Source organism: Heterostelium album, assembly GCF_000004825.1.
Source record: "Heterostelium album PN500 unplaced genomic scaffold PPL_scaffold4, whole genome shotgun sequence".
In the NCBI taxonomy this organism is placed as follows: domain Eukaryota; phylum Evosea; class Eumycetozoa; order Acytosteliales; family Acytosteliaceae; genus Heterostelium; species Heterostelium album.
The window spans coordinates 22479-46446 of NW_008805066.1; the positions used below are offsets into that span (position 1 = coordinate 22479).

A 23968-nucleotide genomic window follows, 5' to 3' on the forward strand; every position below is an offset into this window, starting at 1 on the left:
AAAATAAGAAAAAAAACTTTAATTTAAAATAAATTATTAAATTATCATTCTATTTATTATACAATATGATATTATTATTAATATATATATTCACTTATATTAATTAATATTAACATTATTATTATTATTATGATGTTCAATTCTATGTGTGATATTTGAATTGGGTGCATGATGTGTGTTTGGTGCGTGATGTGAATTAATTGTGCCATTGGGAGTTGAGATATTTAAATCGTTGCTGGTTGTCAAAGTGAATGAGCTGTTATTGTAGTTACTCATGTTTTGTGGACTCCAACCGAAATGCTCTAGACTGCCAGCGCTGCTGGAATTCAATATATTCTTTGGCAAATGCTTATTGTGTACATCCATTTCGATGTCAGTTTGATGAGAGTTATTCTTCATTACGTTCTGAACCATCTCGTTGAGTTGTGACTCTCTTTCATATTTCTTCTTATTGTAGAGTGATATCAGATTGAGTATTGTCAGTGAGAAGAACGTCCAGAGAGCACCCCACGAACCAATTAAATTCAAGAACGGCTGACTCTGACGGAATTCATTGTTCTCATAGTCATCCAAACGAATGTAGGCTTTGAACAACAGCGTTGAATTCTGGTCCAAATCGACGGTTCTCGCATTTGCTGCGCCAAGAGTGTAAAAATCACCAAACTGATAGTCGAAAATGAATCGCGGTGCATTGTAGATGGTTTTACGCTTGACGGTGACATCCACCTTTTGATATAGAAATCTCGAATTGTACCAAAACAATGACTTTGTGTAGTTCTTGATGGTCGGCGACTTGCTGAAATCCGGTGCCGACGGGAAGAGGTTGAAACGCTTTGCAAACACCGAGTATGATGGTATGTTTTCGACCACTAACAGATTGATTGCAGTGTCATTAAAATAAAAATTCTCAAATTCAGCCTGTGTTGCACATTGACAGTTTGTGTCATTCGGTTTGCATACACATCGACTCAAACCTATATCTAAATATTGATATGTATTCATTTCATAACTATCTCCGAACAAACAAATCAAATTAATTAGATTTACAACAAATCAACAATAATATAAATAGAAATAACCTTACCTTCCAGTCATTTGTACTGGTTTTTCTGGACATATTGCATCGTTTGTATATACAGTAATTTTATCGGGTTGGCTTGGTAAGGGATTATCGTAGAATGTACATTTGACCCCCTTGATTATTTCAATCTTTCTTGGAAATTGGTCTTGCTCTGTAATTGTCATGTATCTGAAAAGTACGGTTACCATCGATGAGTTTAGAGGTACAGGATTATTATTCTTTTGTAGAACGATTCCAACCGTTGGTGTCATCATTGGTTGATATGTAGATGGATTATCGGCATTATAAATAATAGAAGGAACACCTATAATTAAAAAAAACTGTGATTAACAACTAACTGATTAACTGATTAACTGATTGATTGACAGTTTCAAAGAAAAAGTACTATGATTGCCGATTATCTATTGTTACCTTTTGAAAACTGTGCAACTGTAATGATAATAAAGAATGCAACGATGATAATGACAATCAAACTTCCAAATACACCTAGTTTTGATCTCTGGTAGTTGGGGTGACCATTCACCTCTGCCTTTCCTAGATCTAAATAATAAAGAAATCTAGATTTATTTTTAACTTCATGACTGAAACTTGATACACGTTGTAACATTCTAGCTCCATCCATTTTTCTATTATTTTATTTTTTTAAAAGTTAATTTACTTTTTTAACTATAACTATATATATTATATGTATATTATATCTATGATTATATTTTTGATTTTTGATTTTTATTTTATTACTAATCTATTAAAATAACACTACATTATCTTTTAAATAGTAAATTAGATGCACCTATATAAATATATAAAAAATAAAGATAATGTATGTTTATTGACAAATAAAATGATCAATTAACTTTTGGTTATAGCTGACAATTATTGTTATATTTAACCTTAACATATATTTAATTGATCAAATGGTGTGTTATTGATCAATGCCAACCACGAGTCAAACTGTTAACCACCAATGTAAAATAAAAATGTGTGATTAAAAATAACTTTTTTTTTTTTTTGTTATGTAAATTTTTGTGTGTAACATCATTTTTTCTGAAGGTCTGATCATAGTTGCATCCATTCGAAGTTTGTGGAACACAAAAATTTTTGTGTCTTTTTGTAAAAATAGATTGCTTTTGTGTGAAAAAAGTGCCAAAATATGGGTCTTATCCCTGACTACAAATTTTAATTAATTAACACTAACAGATATATTGTCTAATAAGTTGATATTACAACATGGATAAATCACCACTTTATTGGAAAATAACATTTGTTATGGTTATTTTGTTGTGATTTAAAAACTTGTTTTTGTTTTTTAAAAGTATATATTGTTTTATTTATTATTATTATTATTAACAGCTAATTTGGTTGAAGTAGAATTGGGATCCACTGAACCAGACAGTTGGTAAGATATTCATTTGAAGTTGGAATGGGTTAGAGAGAACACCCTTGCATGCACTGGTGACGACCTTTCCGTTCTTCAAAACGGTGATAGCATTTCCAAGGAATGAACCGTCGCTTTCGAATTGCAAACTGTCAGCAAGAGTAGCTCCATTGGAGTCGACAATGCTATATGTGCTGTTGTTCTCAGAGATAAACTCGACAGCAAGTGTTTGACAATTACCTGAGAAATCATGAGAGAATCTTGTCCATGATCCAGAGAAGTTTGCTATATAAATCATTTAATAATAGATAATTACACAGGTGTTACTATTTATTTTTATTTTTATTTCTAAACAATGTAAGAAAAAGATCAAATAATAATACATACGAGTAGCGTAAGCTAAAGCAACAAAAATAACAAAGATAGCGAAAATTACTGATTTGAACATTTTAACTTATAAAGTTGAGTTTTTAATTTTTGTGATTATGAGATATTAAATAAATAAATAATTTTATATAATTTTATACAAGTAAATATTGATCGATAGAATAAAATGAACTGTAGAAATTCTTTCGTTTTAAATAAAAAAAATCTTGATTAAATTTGGAAATTCGAATTTTCTTTTTCTTTTTTCTTTTCAAAAAAGGGCACACAACCTGTTTTTTTATTTCAGGGAGCAAGAAACTGTCAAAAAAAAAAAAAAAAAAAAAAAAGTAATGTTTAATATAAATAGGTTGACCAGTGTTGTTTAAAATATAGATGTGCTGTTTTCCTTAAGATTAATTACATCTAAATACAATACTTTTCTTACTTTTATTTTATGATAAACTGGTAGAATAATAAATTAATGATTAAAAAAAGTCTTTTTTATCAATATTATTATTACATTACATTTATGAAAGATTTTATTTATTTATCATTTTTTTAATGTTGATTTTGATATTGTTGTTGTTGTTGTTATGTATGTTTGATAATGACATTTTGTTTTTTTTTTTTTTGTGACTATATGATTTATGATACTAATTTACTGGCAATGGTGTTATTGAGTGAACCGATTTGAGTTGCCCACTTATGAATGGATCTGTATTTCCAGTAGCTTGCAGACTTGGCAGTGTCGAGTTCGAGTTGTTGATTGACTTGGTCGATGGAACCACGAATCTTGTTGTCGAGGATCAACGATACCAAAAGCGATTCGACTTCGTTCGATGGAATATTCAACTCCTTCGAGATGAATGGAATTCTGATTCTGGTGTATGGCTCTAACAACTTTAACAATACTTGAGTACGGATATTCTTTAGCAAATCTTCAATATACATTCTGATGAATTGATCATCCATAATAGTCTTACGATTATCTAGATGATTATGATTTCGATTAGATAAAGTAAGTATATGTGTAAAATAGATAGATAGATAGATAGTTTGTTAGTTACCTCTTAAAATCTTTTCAAAAGCATGGATATCGTTTCTTTCATAGGCAGCTACGAGGTTGGTCATGGCAAGAATGTCGGGGTCGTTCTTGTATGGCTTGGCCTCGGTGGAATCGAATGGATTGATCGATGACAACATCAGCATGTTGGCCAAAACCAAGTATTTAAGACATTGGATTCTACGTGGATTACCGGCTTCATCGTAGTTTTTGAATGCCTCGAAAAAGTCAGAGTGTGCCTTCTCCCACTCTTTCTCTGCCATGTGCATCTTACCACCACACTCTCTAATGATACCCATAATTCTTGGATGTGGAATAGCTGATTTAATCTGATTGCCAAAAAGTATTTAAATAAAGTGTTAATATCAATCAATCCTTTTGTCATTTCTTAATCAAAGTTGCTATAACAAACATTACCTCTAATGCCTTTTTATATAATTCTTTCAATTTCTTATTGTTCTTTGTGGCAGTGTACATTTGAATTTCAAGGGCGTAGATATCGACCAATTGCGAACCTTTCTTTTGATCGTCGGAACCATCCTCCAACTCACATGATTTATGTAACTCTCTGAGAATCTTTGCCAAACGTGCATACTCTTCCTTCTCAAACAATAACTTTGATAACTTTAAATTGGTTCTGAACCAAACTCTCTATTATATATAGATGCAAACAAATAGTAAAATATTAGTTGTTATTACTTATTAATTGCTGCTATTGATTGATTGATTGATTGGTCGATTGATTGATTTTGATCGCGCTAATTACCTCATTCTTTGCTTCTAATAATGACTTTAATGTTAGATCATAGACTTGTTGAACAAGATCCAAATCCATCTTTGAGTTTGATGAGATGAGATCGAGAATTGAGTTGATACCTCTCTCACTGTTGTTACTGGTAACAGCAGACTTTGTATAGGTGAGCAACTGCTTATACTTTTCAATCATCTTATCATATTTCTCTATTTGGAAGTTTAACTTTGTTATTCTTTTTAAGTGCTTTAAAACCCCTTTATAATAATAGCAATAATAATAATAATAATAATAACAATATTAATATTGATTAATAATTTGATTATTTTTGTTTTTTAATAAATGATGATTGTTTAAATTAAAACAATCTATCTATATATCTAGTTAATTCTACAACATACCATTCTGATTTTTCACCTTTTTCAAACTCTACCACTTTCTCATAGGATGCGATAGCCTCTGGTATTGAATCTTCGATCAAACCCTTTGAATTGTAATATTGATTCTCAATTTCTACTTCTTCTTCCTCTTCGTCGTTTCCATCACCCTGATCGTCATCGTCATCAAAGTATTCATCATCGTCATACATCATATCATCATCGTCAGACATCTTTCTATTGCTTTTCTTTGTTTGTTAATTAACTAAACTAAATTAAATCTATTAATAACTAACTAAATTAACTAACTAACTAATTAATTAAATAATATAACAACAACAACTTTGTGTGGAGATCACTCTTTATTTCAAATATGGAAATTAATAATATTGATAATAAATTGAACAACAATCAAAAAAAAAATAAAAATTTTAAAATTAAAAAAATTAAAAATAAAAAAAATATATTTATTAATATTGAGAAATATTTTGGAGAAAAAAAAAACTTTTAGTTCCAATAAATATTTGTAACTTCAAAACAACCATTTGTTTTCCCTCCTTTGGATTGAATCAGTACTATTATCTCTAAGATACTATGATATGTATCTTATTACTAACACCAAATACAATGATGATGTATCAAAATATTTTTAAGTGTGTGTTTTTTTTTTGATCAAAAAAAAAATCGAAATGATGATTGTGTTTATTTAGTTAATGTCTTGTTATAATTAATATCTTATTTCTTTCAAAAAAAGAATTTATAAAATGATCTTTTTTAAAATAAAAAAGGTGACAAATCATTTGTTAGTTGTTGTTTTTCTATTTTTTTTTAAAAAAATAAAATTAAAAACATCTATTTTTTTGCATATTTTTTTTCTATTACATTCATTCTTTGTCGCATATAGATACTTATTTTATCTATACCTATATATATTGATATATTTCATTAATATATTTATAAACCTATAAACATTGAGAAATGAATTTCGCACACAACTCTGCAATGAAAGCACCAACACCACCCGATAAGGGTAGTTTCCCTTTGGATCACGATAAAGAATGTACAGAGCCGATGAATGCATATTTGAAATGTCTGGCAGAGAATAAGAATCAATCTAGACAATGCGCAGAGTTATCAAAGTTTTATTTACAATGTAGAATGGATAAGTATGTATACATATAGATCTAGAGAATCGATTGTTTGTTTAGTTCTGACATATATCATTTGCGCATCTTAAAAATAATATTAAAACAACAGAGGTTTAATGGCAAGAGAAGAAATCGAAAATTTTGGTTACGAAGAAATTCAAAAGAGTAAAATTGTTGAACCACCTCAAAACTCAAGAGAACCAATCATTGCCGGACTAAGGAGATCAAACAATAACAAATAAATAAATAAATAATTTTAACTATTATACAAATAATTTAATTAACTTGAAATAATATCAAATGTTATTAATTTACTGGTAAAAAAAAAAAAGAAAAAGAAAAAAGATTTGTGTAAGATGATGAATCTCTGTTTTGACATTGAACAGCATTTCTGTCATTTGGGGAATATTCTTTATTTGGTTTGTCTTGGCTTTAGATAAAAAAAATCAAGTGACGATTGCTAGCGACAATTAAATTAAAATTACAATTATGCATGATCATTGATTACTAAAAATCAATCACAATAAATAAATGATAAAAATAAAAATAAAGATATCAAGTAATTCACTTAAGCAGCAACACACTTTTGCAAAAAGAAATCGGTCTTTTGCAAATATTAAAAAGTTCACGCAATCAATTACTCTATCAACACTTTTTGATTACTTAAAAATGAAAAAAATCATTCAACCTCATGTTTACAACCTCAGTTCGAATCAAATCAGTGAATAAGATAGTGTGATTAGTTTTGAAAGACAAAAAGAACCCAAAAAAACTTAAAAAAAAATCTTGTCATTTTTTTTTGATTTTTGAAGTTACTTTTTTCACTGACGATCAACGTGAAGTTGGGGTATGAAAATGAACTTTGATTAGTTTTTTTTGTAAAAGTTTGATTAGTTAATTCTTGATAACATATCAATCGTAGGTGGGGGGAATGTTTCACTTAGTTAAATGTTATCGAATGCATTGATGCTGTGTTTTTTTTGTTTTTTTTTTTTTTTTTACTTTTGTTGATTTTATTTTTTATTTAATTCTAATTTTTTTTCTTTTCAAAAGGGTATCTTCCACACGAATAAAAAGAAAGCAGACTGGCCTCTTAGAAACATCTTCATTCAAACTTATCAACAAAACTTTCAAGTCATCAACTCCTTTATTTATCTGTTCGAGATTTATTTCTTTCCAAAACTTATAACTAAATTTATTATCTTCATTAAAATCACTCGAGATAATTTATTTTTAACAAAGTTCTAAATCTTCACTTACAAACATTTAAATTATTTATTTATCTTATTTAAAGGATTTTCCAAAAAAAACAAAACAAAATTAAACTATATTTATAAATTATTTTTTATTTATATAACAAACTCACACACACATATAAAAATGAATACTCAACAAAGAGCTATGGAAGGTGACTTGACCCGTTTGAAGGCTATCGCCCGTAAGGAAAAAGATGCCGTTGGTCGTGAGAAGATCGACGATACCTTGAAGCAATATACCAAGCTTTTCGAAGGAAAGGACGATCAATCGATCGAAGCCCGTAAGAACAACTACACCAGCATGGTCAACCAATTCTACGATTTGGCCACCGATTTCTACGAGTTTGGTTGGGGTCAATCCTTCCATTTTGCCACCCGTCACAAGTTCGAGTCATTCGAAGCCTCGATCGCCCGTCACGAAATGTACTTGGCCCATCAACTCGGATTGTTCCCAGGTATGCGTGTCCTCGATGTCGGTTGCGGTGTCGGTGGTCCACAAAGAACTATTGCCCGTTTCTCTGGTGCCCACGTCGTCGGTTTGAACAACAACGAGTACCAAATCCAACGTGGAAAGCGTCTCAATGAACAAGCCGGTCTCTCCCACTTGACCTCCTTCATCAAGGCCGATTTCATGCACGTCCCACAACCAGATGCCTCATACGATGCCATCTACCAAGTCGAAGCCACCTGTCACGCTCCATCCAAGGTCGAGTGCTACAAGGAGATCTTCCGTCTCTTGAAGCCAGGTGCTCTCTTTGGTGGTTACGAATGGATCGTCACCAACAAGTACGACAAGAACAACGAAGAACACCGTAAGATCAAGCGTGAAATCGAACTCGGTAACGGTCTTCCAGAGTTGGAACAACCAGCCGCTATCGTCGCCGCCCTCAAGGAAGCCGGTTTCGAAGTCTTGACTGCCACCGATTTGGCTGAGACCTCTGACCTTCCATGGTACCTCCCATTGTCTGGTTCATTCTCGATCACCGGTTTCCTTCACACTGCCGTCGGTCGTTACCTCACCGGTAAGCTCTGCCAAGTTCTCGAGTGGGTCAAGATTGCCCCAGGTGGTGCTTATGATGTCAACGTTTGGTTGCAAGGTGCTGCCATCTACTTGGTCGAAGGTGGAAGAAAGGAAATCTTCTCACCAATGTTGTTCGTTTTGGCTCGTAAACCAGAGACTGCCAACTAAACATCATATTGTTAAATATTTTCTTTTTCTTTTTGTCACAATAATAAATTACCACCTTATTTAAAAAATCTTTTTAAAAAAAAACAAACAATATTTATTGTCATTCAATCTATTATTCAAGAGTGTTAAGATCATTTTCATATCTTATACCAAAAATCTGGTTTTCAAAATAAAGTTCATTCTTTTGCTCAACTTTTTTGCTTCAAAATAAATTTTCAAAGAGGAAGGTAGTAGTTTTAAATATTTGATTCTTGATCTATTTGATTTAGTGTTTGAAAAATTGTATTTGAAGAGTTATATCCTAGGATAGTTTTACAACTACTTGATTGATACTCTAAGGAGCATATTATAACATAGTTGATTTGAGTGTTTGGAATGATGATAATCTGGTATTTGTAGTTGTTGGATTATATATATGATTTATCTGTAGGTAATTAATTTGATAGTTAAATTAAATGGTTGGTTAGATATTAATGTTATGTAAATAGTAAAAAAAGATAATTATAAACTCACCTAGAACTATAGTCATTTAATCTGCTATCACTGTAGGAACTACTTCTTGGTGCATCATCGTAGTCTCTTCTTCCACTGTCGTAAGACTTGTCATCACGATAGGACGAAGAAGTTGATGAGTATTTATCATCACGGTAAGAGGAGGAGGAAGAGGAAGATGATGAATATTTATCGTTGTTATATCTTCTGCTGCTACTGTATTGGTCATCACTTCCATTGCCATAGCTACTGCTGCTCATTGAGTATCCTCTGTCTCTGTCTCTTCCGGTCTCTCTGTTTCTCTCTCTATCTCGGTCACCGTCACGATAGGATCTGCTACTTCCATATCCTCTGTCTCTATCTCTGCCACTATCTCTGTCACGATCTCTATCTCTGTCTCTATTATCATATCGGTCATAGTCACGATCTCTGTCTCTGTCTCTTCCAGAGTAGGGTGAGAATCTATAGAGTGTTAATAGAGAATTGTGTTAGTTGCTATCATACATGTTTTGTTTTTCAAGCTGAGTTGATTGTTGTAATGTAAACTTTACCTGCTTTCACCATGGTACTTTCCAGGAGTAGGATCATGTGCCCGTTCCGAAGCAGAGTAATCGGTCCTGATCATTTTGCCATCGAGCTCCAAATTCTGGCACTCAACTTTAGCTTTTATGGCGTGGTCTTTTTCATAAAAATATACAAAGGCAAAGCATTTGGAGCGTTGTGTCTTCCTGTCCATAATTAAGCTAACCTTTTCCACATCACCGAATCTTTGGAATTCCTTGATAAGATCTTCTCTTCTGGTTTGTGGACTCAATCCAAATACACCCAACACTCTTCCAGGTGGAGCAGTCTATAATTTGTTTAATTTGATTAATCTTGTTATTACAGTTTTTTTTTTTTTTTTGCATTGAAATTTAGAAAGAAAAAAAAATGTTGTTTTTTGATTTCCATTACATTCATAAAATGATCTTGAATGATTGATTGATTATTTGATTATTCGATTATTTGATTGATTGTTTGATTGATTGTTTGAATTGAATATAATAGAATAGAATAGATTTGATTCAATTTGATTCGATTGCATAATGAAGAATTCCAAATAAAAAAGAAACAAGAAAAATAAAAAATAGATAGATGATTGATTCTGTTTTTGTTTTTGTTTTTTGATATTACATTTGCAAGTCTGTTGTTTGTTTTATCAGGTGTGTACTCTGATCTTCTTTCTCTATCTCTGACGGGACTTCTGTTGCTAGGTGAATCGTGATATTTGACGCCATCGCCATTCGTTGACGATGCAGAGTTGTAATGACTGCCATTTGGAGTGCCACTGTTACTGTAGTATGTGGAACTTGAATTTGGTGGTGGAAGTGGGTCCATTTGTTTTTTTTTTTTTAAATTAATTAATTTTAATTTGAAAATTAAAAAACAAAGTTTTTTTTCTTAGATTTTTGTTTGTTTTTTATTTAAGATTTATATATATATATAAAAACTAATTAATTAAAAACTAAATATAAAATGAATTATATATGAGAATATTATATGTTAATGTGTATATAAAAAGTAAGGTAAGTAAGTTAAGCAAGTAAGGTAGGTAGGAGATAACAATTAGTTAATTAAAAATAATAATAAATCATATATATTTATAAATATTTTCCAATTTAAAAAAAAAAATTATAAATAAAAGTTTACACACCACCAAAAACGCACACACAACTTAAGCACTAAAAACCAATAACTTGAAAAAATAATTTGAAATTATTGTTAGTGACAATAAAAAAAAACACAATTTAAATTAATTGTGACAAAGGGGTGTGTTGACTTTTAATTAGTAATATTATTTATTTGTTGTTACTGATTTAGTTGAGTATTAAAATAAAATGATCTATTCGATTATAATTTACTAATAAAGTGTAGTATTTGTGAATAAATTGTAATTTTAATATAGTAAAATAATTATTATATATATATATATATATATGTAATTATATAGATATTAGTATATTATATAAATAAACTAAGATAAAAGGAGAACTAAACTAAATTGACCTGCAGTTTGCTTGATGAGGTTACTGTCAAACACCTGATCACAATCTAATAATTTAATTCTTTAAAAAAAAAAATATTCAAGATGTGCAGAGATTTATCAAAAAATTATCATTCACATCATGCCAGTGGTTGTTGTCTGATTTGGGGTTTGTTTAGGAAAAGTTTGTAAAAGTAATAGGAGGTTTGGTGTTAGTTGTAATTTATTTTTCCTTTTACTTATTTTTTTTTGTTTTTTTTGTTTTTGATTTGTTGGTAGAGTGTCGACCCTCTCTCAAACACAATCATCGTTTATTGAGGAAAGATATAACAATCACAGTGAGGAATTATTGTGATTAATTCATATGTTGTTTCACTGTGGTTTGCATAAACCTTTTGGTTTGTTTTCATCCCTCATCCAAAAATTTGATTGGAAGTTGATTTTTTTTCTTTTCAATTTATTATTTTTTTGGATTTGTTTTAGAAATGAAAATATCTTTTTTTGTACAACAAAACAAAAACTAAATTAAAAATTAAATTAATTTTTTTTGATCAAAAAATATGAAGTTTTTTTTTTTTAATAAAAAAAATTTAGAAAGTTTGCAAAAAATTATCTCCGAAAAAAATGGTTTCAATTGAAATTTAAAGTTAACTTCTTAACCACAATAATTAATGTGGCTACATTAAGATATTTTCATTTTTAAATGGGTGTTGGTGGTATTGAGCAAAAACAATACAAAAAAAATAAAATAAAATAATCAGTGTGTTTTTATTTATACTATTTATCCACAATGACAAATAATAATAACAATAATATTGTAAAAGTTTTAATTGCAATTAGTTTGACTTTGATTGCTCTGACATTGGCTACGGTCAGTGCATCATCGTTCTATATTGAGGGTAACAGTTTCTTAAAGGATGGCGAGTCATTCCAGATCATATCCGGTTCTTTCCACTATTTTAGATCACATCCACTTCTTTGGCGTGATCGTCTGCAAAAGATGAAGGCTGCTGGTTTGAACACCGTGCAGACTTACATTGCTTGGAACGTTCATCAGTCGATCGATATGCAATTCGACTTTACCACCTACAACATCACTCAGTTCTTTGAGATCGCTCAGGAGGAAGGTTTGTTGGTGGTGGTCCGTGCTGGGCCATACATCTGTGGAGAATGGGAGTACGGTGGATTCCCTGCTTTCATCGATCAAACCGTTGCTATTCGTAGTAGCGATCCTGCCTACTTGACCTATGTCACTCAATATTTCAATGTTCTGCTTCCAATGTTGAACGAACAGCTCTATACCAACGGTGGACCAATCATCATGGTACAGGTAGAGAATGAATACGGAAGTTACGGATCGGACAAGCTCTATCTCAACACACTTTTGTCACTCTATGAAAAATACTTTGGAACTGCTCGTGGTCAAGAATCCGGTGTCGTTTTCTACAGTACCGATGGATCCGGTGATCTCTATCTCTATGGCTCACAGATTGCGGGTGTCTACCAAACCATTGACTTTGGTCCAACCGACGACCCCGAATCCAATTTCAAAATACAAAGAAAATTTGAACCAACCGGTCCACTCATGAACTCTGAGTACTACACTGGTTGGCTAACTCACTGGTTGGACAGTAGTCCAGCTGGTGCCGACACCAAGTCTGTCGCCGACGGATTGTCAGCCATTCTCAAGCTTGGTGCAAGTGTCAACATGTACATGTTCTACGGTGGTTCCAACTTTGGATTTATGAATGGTGCAAACAGTGGCGGTGCAAACGACTATGAAATCACAATCCAATCGTACGACTATGATTCCCCACTCAACGAAGCCGGTGACATCACCAACAAATACTTGGCCATTCGTCAGGTCATCTCCGAAGCAACCGGCGGTAAAGTCGGACCAATTCCAGCGAACAACACTCATATTGCATACGGAACAGTCGAGTTCACCGAAGCTGCATCACTCTTCTCCAATCTCAACATCGCTCAAAACGTGATTGCCAACTCGGGAAAACCACTGACATTCAGTGAAGCCGGATTGGACTATGGATTCATCCTCTATGAAACGACAATCAATACCGTTTACCAATCGAATCAACTCGATGCCATGGCAGTCAACGACCGTGCCACTTTCTATGTGAACGACATCTACCAAGGTTTCCTACAACGTACATTCAACAGCTCGATCAAAGTGGAATTCCAAGACGGTGATACCAACACCATCAGAATTCTCTTGGAGAATCAAGGTAGAATCAACTACGGTAGTTACATGGACGACCAAAAGGGTTTGGGCGACGGTGTTATTTCCTACTTCCAATACTTAGGTCCATGGAACAATTATTTACTTCCATTGAGATCGTTGGACGGTTTGGAGTACACTCCACTCTCACAATACAGAAATTCATCGCAACCAACATTCTACCGTGGATATCTCAACATTGCTAGTGCCAGTGATATCGGTGAGACCTATCTATCATTCGAAGGATTGGGTAAAGGAAATCTCTGGGTCAATGGATTCGACGTAGGTCGTTACTGGAATGTTGGACCACAATACACAATGTACATACCATCGGTCTTACTCCAAGTAGGTCAAAATGAAATCGTAATTTTCGAAACATTACTCCAGAAACCAGTTCAATCTATACAATTAATTGATCAACCATTCTTTAATTAATCAAATAATAAATAATCTTATCGACTGAAAATTAATATTAATAATTTAGTGGAATACTGCATTCCAATCATTTTATTTTCTATGTTTCTTTGAACGGTTGTGGTAGTTTTGATTGGAGTATTCAACTCTCTTGTGGAATGAAGGCATTGCAATCTTTTTGTCACCGGGACGACCGCCTCTATCCGGTACGTTACCAACGATGATATTCTTTACGAGTTGTGCAGACGACTTGGAATCTAAACTGGTCTTAATGATCTTTAGTATGTCTCTATGTGTGCAAATGAGATCCTGGAATGAATAGTGGTGAATTGTTGGAAAAACCTCTCTTTGGTATCTAATGATTCTATTTAGTTCATCCAACTTTGTTTCTACCTTTTCTGACCACAACAATGATTCTAGTGTTACATCCAATCTCTTGCACAACACTTCAGATCTCTTTGAATAATCATTAAACAATATTAAACTAAGTTCTTCAATTGTTTTCTATATATTAATTCAATTAGTATTAATTAGATCATCTTCACTTAAAATGTATAGTTTTACTAACCTTTTCTTCGTCAGTGAATACAGTATTCTTAAAGAATGGTTCACTCATGAAATCTGATGGTAAATCTGCTAATACTGTTTCAATCTATATATATATATATACACGATAGTATTAGTATTAATTTAAACTTTTAATAGTTAGTTGGCTAGTAAGAGGTTGGTTATAGTTACCTTTGTATGAATAGTATTTAATATAACTACAAAATTCTCCCAGTTATTGAATTGAACTTGGAAGATATCACTTAATACTTGAATCTTATTGATAAGATCGTCACGTAATTCATCGGATGATTGTTGTTGCATGGTAGTATCTTGTTCTTCTACTTCCATCGATTGTTCCTTGTTAAAGAGATCCAATTGAATCATTTGTAGTTGGAAGAACATAAACTCTAACAATGACAATCTGCTTCTGATGAGAACATCCTGTTGTTCTCCTTGCGATAGGTTGCTATCACAGTTGAAAATATATTGCAAGTTACCGGTGAACGACATCTTCTTGAGTAACTCGAACAAAGGACTCTTCAAATCTTCATATTTCTTTTCGGATGGCCATTGCAAATCAAAGTACGGTGAAAGTTCTTTACCAATAGACCATAGTAATTCACTGTGATCATTAACAACATTATTAACAAACAAAGCAAATAACAATTAATATCAATGATCTACAATTGTGATTGTAATGTTATTCACTAATTAATTATTAACTTACATATATAAAAAGTTTGATTCAGCTTTCTCTAGTATCGAATTGAATGAGAGATCAGTTTGATCGTTAACCCAATCACACTCCAATCTTAACAACGATATATCTTGTAAGATAGAGGTTATTCTATGTATATCTACTTCGCTCAACATTGTGGTATCTGTAACTTGCTGTACTGATGTCATTTTTTGATACAACAGATGCTAAATAAATGCATTTTTGTTTAGATCAGTGAAACTTGGAAATTCACAAGAAAATTTAATAATAAAAATTAAAGAATTTCAATTTTTGAAAAGGTTTTTTTTTTAATGCAAATATTAACAGTGTGTATTAATAATATGTGTATGATTCAATCCAACGGGATATAAGTGATAAGTGATGCAATAATAATAATAATAATTATTATTTTCTATTCTTTTCAGCTCTCTAGTCTTTTTCTTCAATACCAAAAGTTTCATTGTACCAATATGACAAGCGTGATATAGTCAAATCTGCAGGACTTTTTGGGTGTTAAAGAAGTGTTATCTATCTCTAAGATTGTCATATTGGTACAATGAAACTTTTGGTATTTAAGACTTGCTCTCTATTTCTAAAATCAACATTTGCCGGTATATTACCAATATTATTCAAGCCAAAGTTGTGTACTTGATAGTTTTTGGCATATCACTGTTGTTGTACCCAAATCCAGCAATAGTCTTGTGTAATCCTTGTATTGCTTTCTCTTGTATTCATTCTGATTGTTGAAAAATATAATTGCTGATCTAATATTGTGATTGTTCTTAAATTGTTGTCGATGTTTCTAATCGGTTGTTGAAGTTGTTGATATTATTGTCTATGTTTTGGAATCGGTTGTTGAAGTTGTTGGTAAGTTTAGTAATGCTCTGATCTACAAAGCGACAAAAGGCAGCTGGAAAAGCATGTTTGAATGCCCCTGGGATTTCATTGTAAACATGTAAAGTAAGTTTCTTGATAGTTCTAAGTAGAAAAGATAAAATATAAATATATTTCAACTTTCGCAAAAGTTGCTGAGAAAATTTTAATACTAAATTTAAAATTTAAAAATTTTTTTATTGGTGCCAACTAAAGAAAGAAGTATAGTATACTTAAATCCAACATACTCTCTATTCTACTACAACTATTCCCATGATACATTTGGTAAACCAATCAACCTAACAAAGAGGAGTTAAATCAGAAAGCCTCTACCATCATAAGTTAAATCAAAACTAATAAACTGGAGTGATTAATTTAGAAATACCAGCAACTTACATGTCTGAACATTACAATGATTCCCAGTTAGAGAAAAAAAATATTTATATATTTCAATTTTATTTATTATCTTAAGGAGAAAAAAAGAAAAACAACAAGAAAATAATGATTATTTTTAAAATTTATTTTATTGATTCAACAAACATTACATAGATTTACATATAATATAAACGAGTAGAATGAATGCTAGTTGTAGTTTAAATTGTTGTTAGATATTTTCTTTGGACCTTGACTTAACATAGGTCATTCAAATAGTGAATTAACATGTCACGACAGTCTTGGTGGTATTTAGAATTTTTAAATTTGTTATTGGAATACTCTAGAAAATATCTGTAAGCACTAAGATTATTTGGAAAGTGCATTGTGAAAAATGATTTAATATTATGACTCCAACGCTGTTTAAACTCTTTGGCCAGTTCAAGATCGGAGCTATTAGAATCAAACTTGGGTTTAGTCACCTGTGGTTTTTGATTTTGTACAGTTGGTCCACTATCATCAGTTTTCTTGAGACGTGATGATAATGGTTGAAATTTTTTTGGTGCTGCATCATTTGTTGTTGTTGCTGTTGTTGTAGTAGTAGTTGTAGTGGTTGTTTTTTCTTCATCTTTAACTTTTCTTTTCTCCGATCTAAAATCTTCCCAAGCTTTTATCGAATCTCTATACAATTGTTGAATATCTACATTATTATTATTGTTGTTACTGTTGTTGTTATTGTTGTTGTTGTTGCTATGATTAGTGTTGAAATATAGTTTTGATCTGACAGCTTTGTGGTTAACTGATTGATTATCGGTTACCTTAAATACATCAACGGTGGAGCTACTGATACTTCCTTTGTTGACAATGATATGATCGATACAATTACTCTCTGTTGTTTTGACGTCTTTACAGTTTAGAAAGCTGATTGGTTCATCATCTAAATCGAATGTATCCCTCCAACTGGCTATCTCACTTTGGTCATGGTTAAAATCACCTCCACACACCACAGCAACTCCACTCTTCTTTAGTAGACTCATAAACTTTGAAAATACAAAGAGTGTTTCATCTCTTTCAGATTTCTCTGCTTTTTTACTATATTGTAAAGTAGAATAGAATAGATTAGATTAGATTAGTATTATTTATGAATCAACAATATATAGAATCGATATTGTATGTTTTATGTTACATACGGTAAATGCATATTGATCACCACAAATTTAAGGTCAGTATTAATCAGTTTGAATACTGCTATTTGAAAACGATGAATGGTTTTTACTTTTAGCAATAGGTTAAAGTGAGATGTGTGATAAAGTATTGCTAGTTGATTTGCCTTTCTTTTGTTGAATTGTGCAATACCAACATCGGGTTGATTTCCTATGATTTCATAGAGTATATTCTTTGTTGAACTATAGGTGAATGATGTTATCTCTTGTATTAGAACAATGTTTGGGAAGTTTATGTTAATGTTCTTTGATTCTGTCTTGATTATTAGAGCTGAGTGAAGTGGTACCGATCCTCCTTTGCCACCTTCAACACCAGTGTTATATGATGTTATATAAACTTCATTCTGATTACTATTGTTGTTGTTATTATTATTATTATCAACAACTATCTTGTTTGTAATTATTCTACAACCACTACAATTACAACTACTACTAGTAGTATTATCATTATTATTTTTATTTACTCGATCCTGTATAATTATTAAATTAGCTTCATTGGTTACATTGGTTACAGTGATAGTAGTATTTAATAATAAAGGTGCACCTGTTGTTTTTTGTGTTTTTATTAAAGTTGTTGTTGTTGTTGTTGTTTTTGTCATTAAATTATTGACATCTTTGCCTTTTTTATCATCACTTATAATAAAATAGTTTGGTGTATCCAAAGTTTGCATTAGTTCTCTAAAAAATTGTTTTTTTTATTTTTTTATTTTTTTTAACTTTTTTTTTTTTTTTTTTTTTAACTCATATTGATATAAAACAATGGTATTTGAGATGGTAAATTGTGTGATTAAAAATAAATTGAAAGAAATTAAATAAACACTTTTTAACATTTATGAAGTTCATAAACAAAAGTCAAGAGTCAGATGATAAATTAATTGTTCAACCACTTTTTTTTTTTGAATAAACACACAATAATCGATCGATTTTATTATTAATCTTTTGCACAAAATTTCATTTTTAAATGAATAAATTAATTTATTGTTTAGTTTTCAATAATAAGGTTTTACAAAATATTATATTTCAATATGTAAATCTGATATCGAGAAGCTTCAAAAGATCGTATTTAAAGTGGCAAAAAGTAGTGCAAACTCCACATACTTTGGCTTCCTATGGGTACTTTCAGTTGTTGAAAGTCTGTCTAGACAATATGAAGATTGAAGACTCACTTTGTTTTAATTTGAAACCGTTGGAGGGTGCAATCAGTTGTGGCAACTTGGAGATGTTTGAATATCTATTGGATCACTACCGAGTGGAGCAAAGACTGTCGATAATCAACATCAGCAAAACCATACTCTTTGACCTATTGGCACATGCAGCAAAGTATGGCAGAATCGATATAGCAATGCTTTTGTTCAAGCGGTTCAGTGAGCATCGATGGATTGTAAGAGGAGCTTTAATCAAAGCACCAAAGTCAGGTGATTTCAAACTGTTTAAATTCCTATTGGAGCAATACGATAGACATGAAAAAGCACCGGCCTATGCCAAAGTATTCGATAGCGTGGCGAAATACGGCCGTCTGGAAATGTTAGAGTGGTTGTTCAGTCAATATCCCGATGGTCATAACGGTTCGAATATGTTTGTTTATGCAATAGAGAATGGACACACTCATATCGTTGAATACCTGTTGGAGAATCACAGATATCTATTTCAACCGAAAAAAGAACACTACTTGAAAGCGGCAGCATCATCCAAGAGTATTGGTGCATTGGATTTATTCATTCGACTTTACCGACTGGGATGTCAGTGTTCGATCAACGTGATTGATACTGCTGCAGCCAGTGGAAATCTCGAAATCATAAAATGGATACACTCAAACACAACTATTCCATTTCATAGATCAACAATGAATACTGCTGGTCGTTTATCACAATTCGAAGTTCTCAAGTGGCTACATGAGAATAGAACTGAAGGTTGCTCTGAGAATCTAATAGATCTGGTGGTTATAAAGAATGATCTTCAGCTTATTAAATATTTACATCATAATCGATCTGGAAGTTGTACAGTCAAAGCAATGAACAGATCACTAAAACTTGGACACCTACAAACGGCGATATGGCTTTATGAAAATCGAACTGAACGATTTACACCTGGAATCATCAAGAAAGTTGTACTGAATGGAGAGTTGAATTCTATTAGATGGTTGGAAGAGAACACAGAGGAGCGATGCACTGACTATTCATTGGAGGTATCAGTAAAACTCGGGTTTCTTGATGTTGTCAAATATCTCCACGAAAGAAATGGTTCGAACAATCGATACAGCTTCTCTACTAAAACAATGGATTTGGCTATAAGAGGCGATTACTTAAATATCGTCGAATGGTTAAATGAAAACAGAACGGAGTGTTGCTCCGAAACTGCCATCACCGATGCTCTACAGTATTGTCTCGATGGTTCAGCAGTTATACGATGGTTATTCGTTAATCAAACAAAGTCAACTATTCCATCGACTGACGTCGAAAAGCTTGTCAAATTCCTTATCACTCTGAATCGTCATAGAAATCTACATTGGTTGTTAGAGAATATAGATGTTTCAGTCGAGCAACTCATTCAATATCAGAATTCAATTGGAAAAGGTACATCATTTGAATCAAATGAAATAATCAAATATCATATTGCAAAAAAAATATAATAAAGAACAACTATAATATAATGGCAAGGGAATGAATGAGTGTAGACTGAAGTTGTGATAATACACGAGTTTATTTTTTGATGATGGATAGATTATGAATGATTCTACCCTTATTTAATTGAATATATGGTGTGTATATAATGAATTTTTGAGTAGAATCCAATCTTCTCAGTTGATAGAGAATTTGATGATCGAAATTTTGAAGAACAGTGATATCTCTAAGAGTGATTGGTAGTGACTCTAGCTTACCAGGTGTGCAAAGTCTCATTGGCAGTGCTATAGATGTAATATTAGGTGATAGCCAAGTGAAATTAAAAGAATCGGTGGGCATATTATCGATGGCGATCGATTTGATATTATTGGGCTGGTGTATCTTTTTTAATGGTGGAACCAAATGATTGATCTTTAGAGTTCTTACTGAGCTCGGTATGTTTAGAGACTTTGTTAAGGATGGATATCGAGTTGTGCAAAGTGTTTCAATGGAACTTGGCCAGCATGCTATTGATTTTTTGTTGATGGCTTGTTGAAAATTGCTAAGTAGATCTACCACTTTCAAACCATCCGGTAATCTCTGTTTAAAATTAGAATAGTTCTTTCCATATGGCGTTCCAATTGCAAGATACTCAAGATTCATCATTGGTATATGAGTGTTTAATCCATCTATTAAAGTATCTCTATCATCATCATCATCATCATTATCGTCATCATTTTCATCTTCATCATTATAGAATAACAAATCACCACTATACGATGAAAGAGATAGATATTTCAAAGTGTTTGGAAGAGTTCCTCTTGTAATTGGTTGATTATACTCTTTACATTGAATGGTTAGACTCTCTAGTGACTTTGGAAGTACACCACGTCTAATACGAGCGGTATATTGATGGTGGAGTGTCAGTTTTTTCAGTGATGCCGGTAAGAATCCTTTGGCAAGCAGATATTCACATCCCAATCCCAATTCCAATGACTCAAGTTGCTCTGGTAGGTGTAATCCTTCATCGAATGACCAAAATATACTATCGGATCCAATTGATAGGCTTCTCAAGTTATTTGGGAAGTGACAGTCCACCACAGGATATTCAATATTAAAAAAAGAGAATCGATCAACTCTATCTAAACCTGGTATATACCCAACACCGGTTAAAAAGCAACTACCAGTAAACTCGATCTCTTTGATACCATCGAGTACAGATTCATCTATTTTTAAACTGTTATGTAGCTGAGCTAAGTCTTTTTGTTAATATACTTACTCTATAAGAGTAAGAAAAGAATGAAAAAGCAAATACAAAGTAATTACATACTTGTAGTCATTAATATACATTGTTCTTTATCTTTTAAAGAATTTGCTTGATATTCTGTTGATGAAGTTACCAATTGTATAGTATTTACTATAAATGATTTATTCAATTTGTTAATAAATTAAATATTAAATAAAGATGTTTATAGTTACTCTTAGTATAATTTAAAACAGGTAAGAATAGATAACTTTTTTGATTGTTATACCATCTTTTACAAACAAAAGTTAAACATAGTTGATCAATAGGTTCTAAACAATCGATTATTCGTTTAATTAAAATAAAAGGTGATCGTACAAATATATTATCATCATTATTGTTGATCATATCTTAATATCTTATTATTATTTACAAATTATTGTTATTCTTTATTTAAATTTATAACAATATCTCTTTTTTTTTGAACTTTACAAAGTTATTATATATATCTATCTAATTTAAATATATATTTGTCAGTTGTAATATTATTATTATTAAAATTTGAAGTTAACTTATAAGATTCCCAAACAAAAATAAATTTTCGGATTAATTTTTTTTTAAGGATTCGTTTTATAATTGATTGATTAATGTTGTAGTTGTTGTTGTTGTTGTTGTTGTGGTTGTTGTTGTTATTATTATTATTTTACATTGCTTGATTTCTGTAACCTGGATGGATATGACGGTTGTGTATGATTGGCGAAGTCTTTAGAGATGAATAAAAACTAATACCCCAACAAAATGTAAATAGAAACAGAAGAATGGTCGAGAAGACATCGAAAAACTTGGGTTTGGTAAATTGCAGTGTCCAGAGAAGCACCAAGAACAATCCGGTCAGGGTGTAAAGAGATTTGGTGGTCATCCAAGTCAGATCGCTAGAGTCACTTTCGGTGTTGGGATCGTTTGAGATTTGGTCGGAGGCGAGCGGTGCCTTTATAATACAATGGATGGTGGGAATGAATGAGGTGTTCGAGTCGTTGAACGATGAGTAGCCATTCAGACTCGCTGTGTCTATCATTGATCTACCATTGTGAATAAAGATTATTCTTTTTTGACTTGCTACATCATTTGGATAAAACTAAATAAATTTGGAAAATGTACAATATTCTATGTTAATAACCAACTCTTTTCTCTTTTGTTTTTTGTTTTTGAAAACAAAATGAAAATAACTTACATATTTCTTTAGATCATAAACAGTATGTATCTTTGATTTCTTGTATTGTCTATGATAGGTAGTTTCAGATTGAATGATATTGACATCGAAAACATCGTTACCAGTTAATGTTTCTGTGAATGGTTCTGTTTGTTGTACTTGATCATTTGATTGTGTTTGTTGTTGTTGTGATTGTTGTTGTGATGATGATGATGATGATGATGATTGTGGTGTACTTGATCTTTGTTCACCTCTAAGAATCTGTTGTATATTTCTCAAGAGTGGCGACAAGAAAAATGAATTTCTCCAAACCAAAAACGAAAGGAGAACTATTAACATCGAACATAGTAACATGTAATCATGATATCTATCATACAATATAAAACCGTTATCCATTTTTTAAAATATATATATAAATATGTCTTGAATCTTAATTCTATTATTTAATTAAATGATTACTGATTAAGTTATCACCAATTTAATGAATTGATAGGTTTTTATGATTTTTGCAAAAAATGAATTAATTTAAAATGTTAAAAAAACAAAAAGAATCATAAATTTTGTTGTTTTATTTTATTGAGAAAATAAGGATTCAGATAATGGGGTAAATGTGATAAGAAATGAATGATGGTTGAATGATGAAAACAAAAATGAAACCCTTAAAAGTTAAATAGTTTATATATACACAAAAATATTTATTACTATTTGCATACCATCTATTTTTTGTGAATTTTTAAGTTAATTTATTGGTTTTTAAAAGTTAACAAAGTAAGTATTTATATAAATAATAATTTATTAAAAAAAAAAAAGTATTTTTCCACTGTGAAAGTAAAGAAATAGTACTATTAAAGGTGAAGAAAAGGAAAGTAAAAGATATAAAATATTTTAATAAAACGAAAAAAAAAAAGGGATGTTTGCAAAACAACAGTTATATAATTAAAATTTATTTATTTATATTATTTTGATAACACATGTGAGATTAAGTAATAAGGAACTAATTAAAACAATGATGTTTTGTTTTTTTTTTCTTTTGTGGTTTGTGTCATAACATTTTATCTGTATATGCAGTAACAATGATGTTGTGATTTTTTAAAAAATTGTTGTTTTTTTTAATTGGAAGTTGTGTTTGTGTTTTTTTATTTATAAATGTATATATTGAGATATATTGTGTGGGAGTGTTTAGATGTTAAAAAAATGAAAAGATGTTTGGTTTGTTTTTTTAATTTAAAAACTCATATTAATAGTAATAGGAAAAATACACCATTTCAATAACAAAGAGTTGTACTCTCTTTGAACCAAAAAGGTAACCTCTGGAATTTCTCTAAAAAAAAACCAATTTTAAAATAATTTGTGGTTGTTGTTGTTGGTGAACTTGACACTCGAAAAACCAAAACGACAACAATAAAATT

The 23968-nt window shown here is 31.2% G+C and overlaps 12 protein-coding genes across 12 annotated transcripts; 4 read left to right on the forward strand and 8 right to left on the reverse strand.

Moving 5' to 3' along the window:
- Positions 1–99: 99 nt before the first annotated feature.
- PPL_04568 (uncharacterized protein) lies at positions 100–1703 on the reverse strand (the record flags this gene model as incomplete). The annotated part of the gene is made up of 3 exons (XM_020575470.1): positions 100–726; positions 1102–1385; positions 1679–1703. The coding sequence occupies 3 exons, from the start codon at positions 1701–1703 to the stop codon at positions 100–102; spliced, it is 936 nt and encodes a 311-aa protein (XP_020434265.1).
- Positions 1704–2261: 558 nt separating this feature from the next.
- On the reverse strand, positions 2262–2904 carry PPL_04569 (uncharacterized protein; the record flags this gene model as incomplete). Its single annotated transcript, XM_020575471.1, has 3 exons — positions 2262–2323; positions 2430–2741; positions 2844–2904. 3 exons carry the CDS (start codon positions 2902–2904, stop codon positions 2262–2264), a joined length of 435 nt encoding a protein of 144 aa, XP_020434266.1.
- A 563-nt stretch (positions 2905–3467) lies between these two features.
- CSN2 (PCI domain-containing protein) lies at positions 3468–4831 on the reverse strand (the record flags this gene model as incomplete). Its single annotated transcript, XM_020575472.1, has 4 exons — positions 3468–3811; positions 3890–4214; positions 4303–4536; positions 4652–4831. The coding sequence occupies 4 exons, from the start codon at positions 4829–4831 to the stop codon at positions 3468–3470; spliced, it is 1083 nt and encodes a 360-aa protein (XP_020434267.1).
- A 163-nt stretch (positions 4832–4994) lies between these two features.
- PPL_04571 (uncharacterized protein) lies at positions 4995–5246 on the reverse strand (the record flags this gene model as incomplete). Its single annotated transcript, XM_020575473.1, has 1 exon — positions 4995–5246. One exon carries the CDS (start codon positions 5244–5246, stop codon positions 4995–4997), a length of 252 nt encoding a protein of 83 aa, XP_020434268.1.
- Positions 5247–5991: 745 nt separating this feature from the next.
- On the forward strand, positions 5992–6403 carry PPL_04572 (coiled-coil-helix-coiled-coil-helix domain-containing protein; the record flags this gene model as incomplete). Its single annotated transcript, XM_020575474.1, has 2 exons — positions 5992–6179; positions 6271–6403. The coding sequence occupies 2 exons, from the start codon at positions 5992–5994 to the stop codon at positions 6401–6403; spliced, it is 321 nt and encodes a 106-aa protein (XP_020434269.1).
- A 1138-nt stretch (positions 6404–7541) lies between these two features.
- Positions 7542–8606, forward strand: smt1 (sterol methyltransferase; the record flags this gene model as incomplete). The annotated part of the gene is made up of 1 exon (XM_020575475.1): positions 7542–8606. The coding sequence occupies one exon, from the start codon at positions 7542–7544 to the stop codon at positions 8604–8606; it is 1065 nt and encodes a 354-aa protein (XP_020434270.1).
- Positions 8607–8718: 112 nt separating this feature from the next.
- On the reverse strand, positions 8719–10475 carry tra2 (RNA-binding region RNP-1 domain-containing protein; the record flags this gene model as incomplete). Its single annotated transcript, XM_020575476.1, has 4 exons — positions 8719–8806; positions 9120–9560; positions 9650–9948; positions 10272–10475. 4 exons carry the CDS (start codon positions 10473–10475, stop codon positions 8719–8721), a joined length of 1032 nt encoding a protein of 343 aa, XP_020434271.1.
- Positions 10476–11911: 1436 nt separating this feature from the next.
- Positions 11912–13792, forward strand: glb1 (glycoside hydrolase family 35 protein; the record flags this gene model as incomplete). Its single annotated transcript, XM_020575477.1, has 1 exon — positions 11912–13792. One exon carries the CDS (start codon positions 11912–11914, stop codon positions 13790–13792), a length of 1881 nt encoding a protein of 626 aa, XP_020434272.1.
- A 72-nt stretch (positions 13793–13864) lies between these two features.
- Positions 13865–15226, reverse strand: PPL_04576 (uncharacterized protein; the record flags this gene model as incomplete). The annotated part of the gene is made up of 4 exons (XM_020575478.1): positions 13865–14275; positions 14340–14423; positions 14510–14942; positions 15048–15226. The coding sequence occupies 4 exons, from the start codon at positions 15224–15226 to the stop codon at positions 13865–13867; spliced, it is 1107 nt and encodes a 368-aa protein (XP_020434273.1).
- A 437-nt stretch (positions 15227–15663) lies between these two features.
- Positions 15664–18177, reverse strand: PPL_04577 (uncharacterized protein; the record flags this gene model as incomplete). Its single annotated transcript, XM_020575479.1, has 5 exons — positions 15664–15840; positions 15932–16016; positions 16467–16493; positions 16572–17375; positions 17474–18177. The coding sequence occupies 5 exons, from the start codon at positions 18175–18177 to the stop codon at positions 15664–15666; spliced, it is 1797 nt and encodes a 598-aa protein (XP_020434274.1).
- Positions 18178–18265: 88 nt separating this feature from the next.
- Positions 18266–20135, forward strand: PPL_04578 (uncharacterized protein; the record flags this gene model as incomplete). Its single annotated transcript, XM_020575480.1, has 2 exons — positions 18266–18280; positions 18507–20135. The coding sequence occupies 2 exons, from the start codon at positions 18266–18268 to the stop codon at positions 20133–20135; spliced, it is 1644 nt and encodes a 547-aa protein (XP_020434275.1).
- Positions 20136–20205: 70 nt separating this feature from the next.
- Positions 20206–22955, reverse strand: PPL_04579 (FNIP repeat-containing protein; the record flags this gene model as incomplete). The annotated part of the gene is made up of 4 exons (XM_020575481.1): positions 20206–21332; positions 21437–21523; positions 22433–22484; positions 22581–22955. The coding sequence occupies 4 exons, from the start codon at positions 22953–22955 to the stop codon at positions 20206–20208; spliced, it is 1641 nt and encodes a 546-aa protein (XP_020434276.1).
- Positions 22956–23968: the final 1013 nt, after the last annotated feature.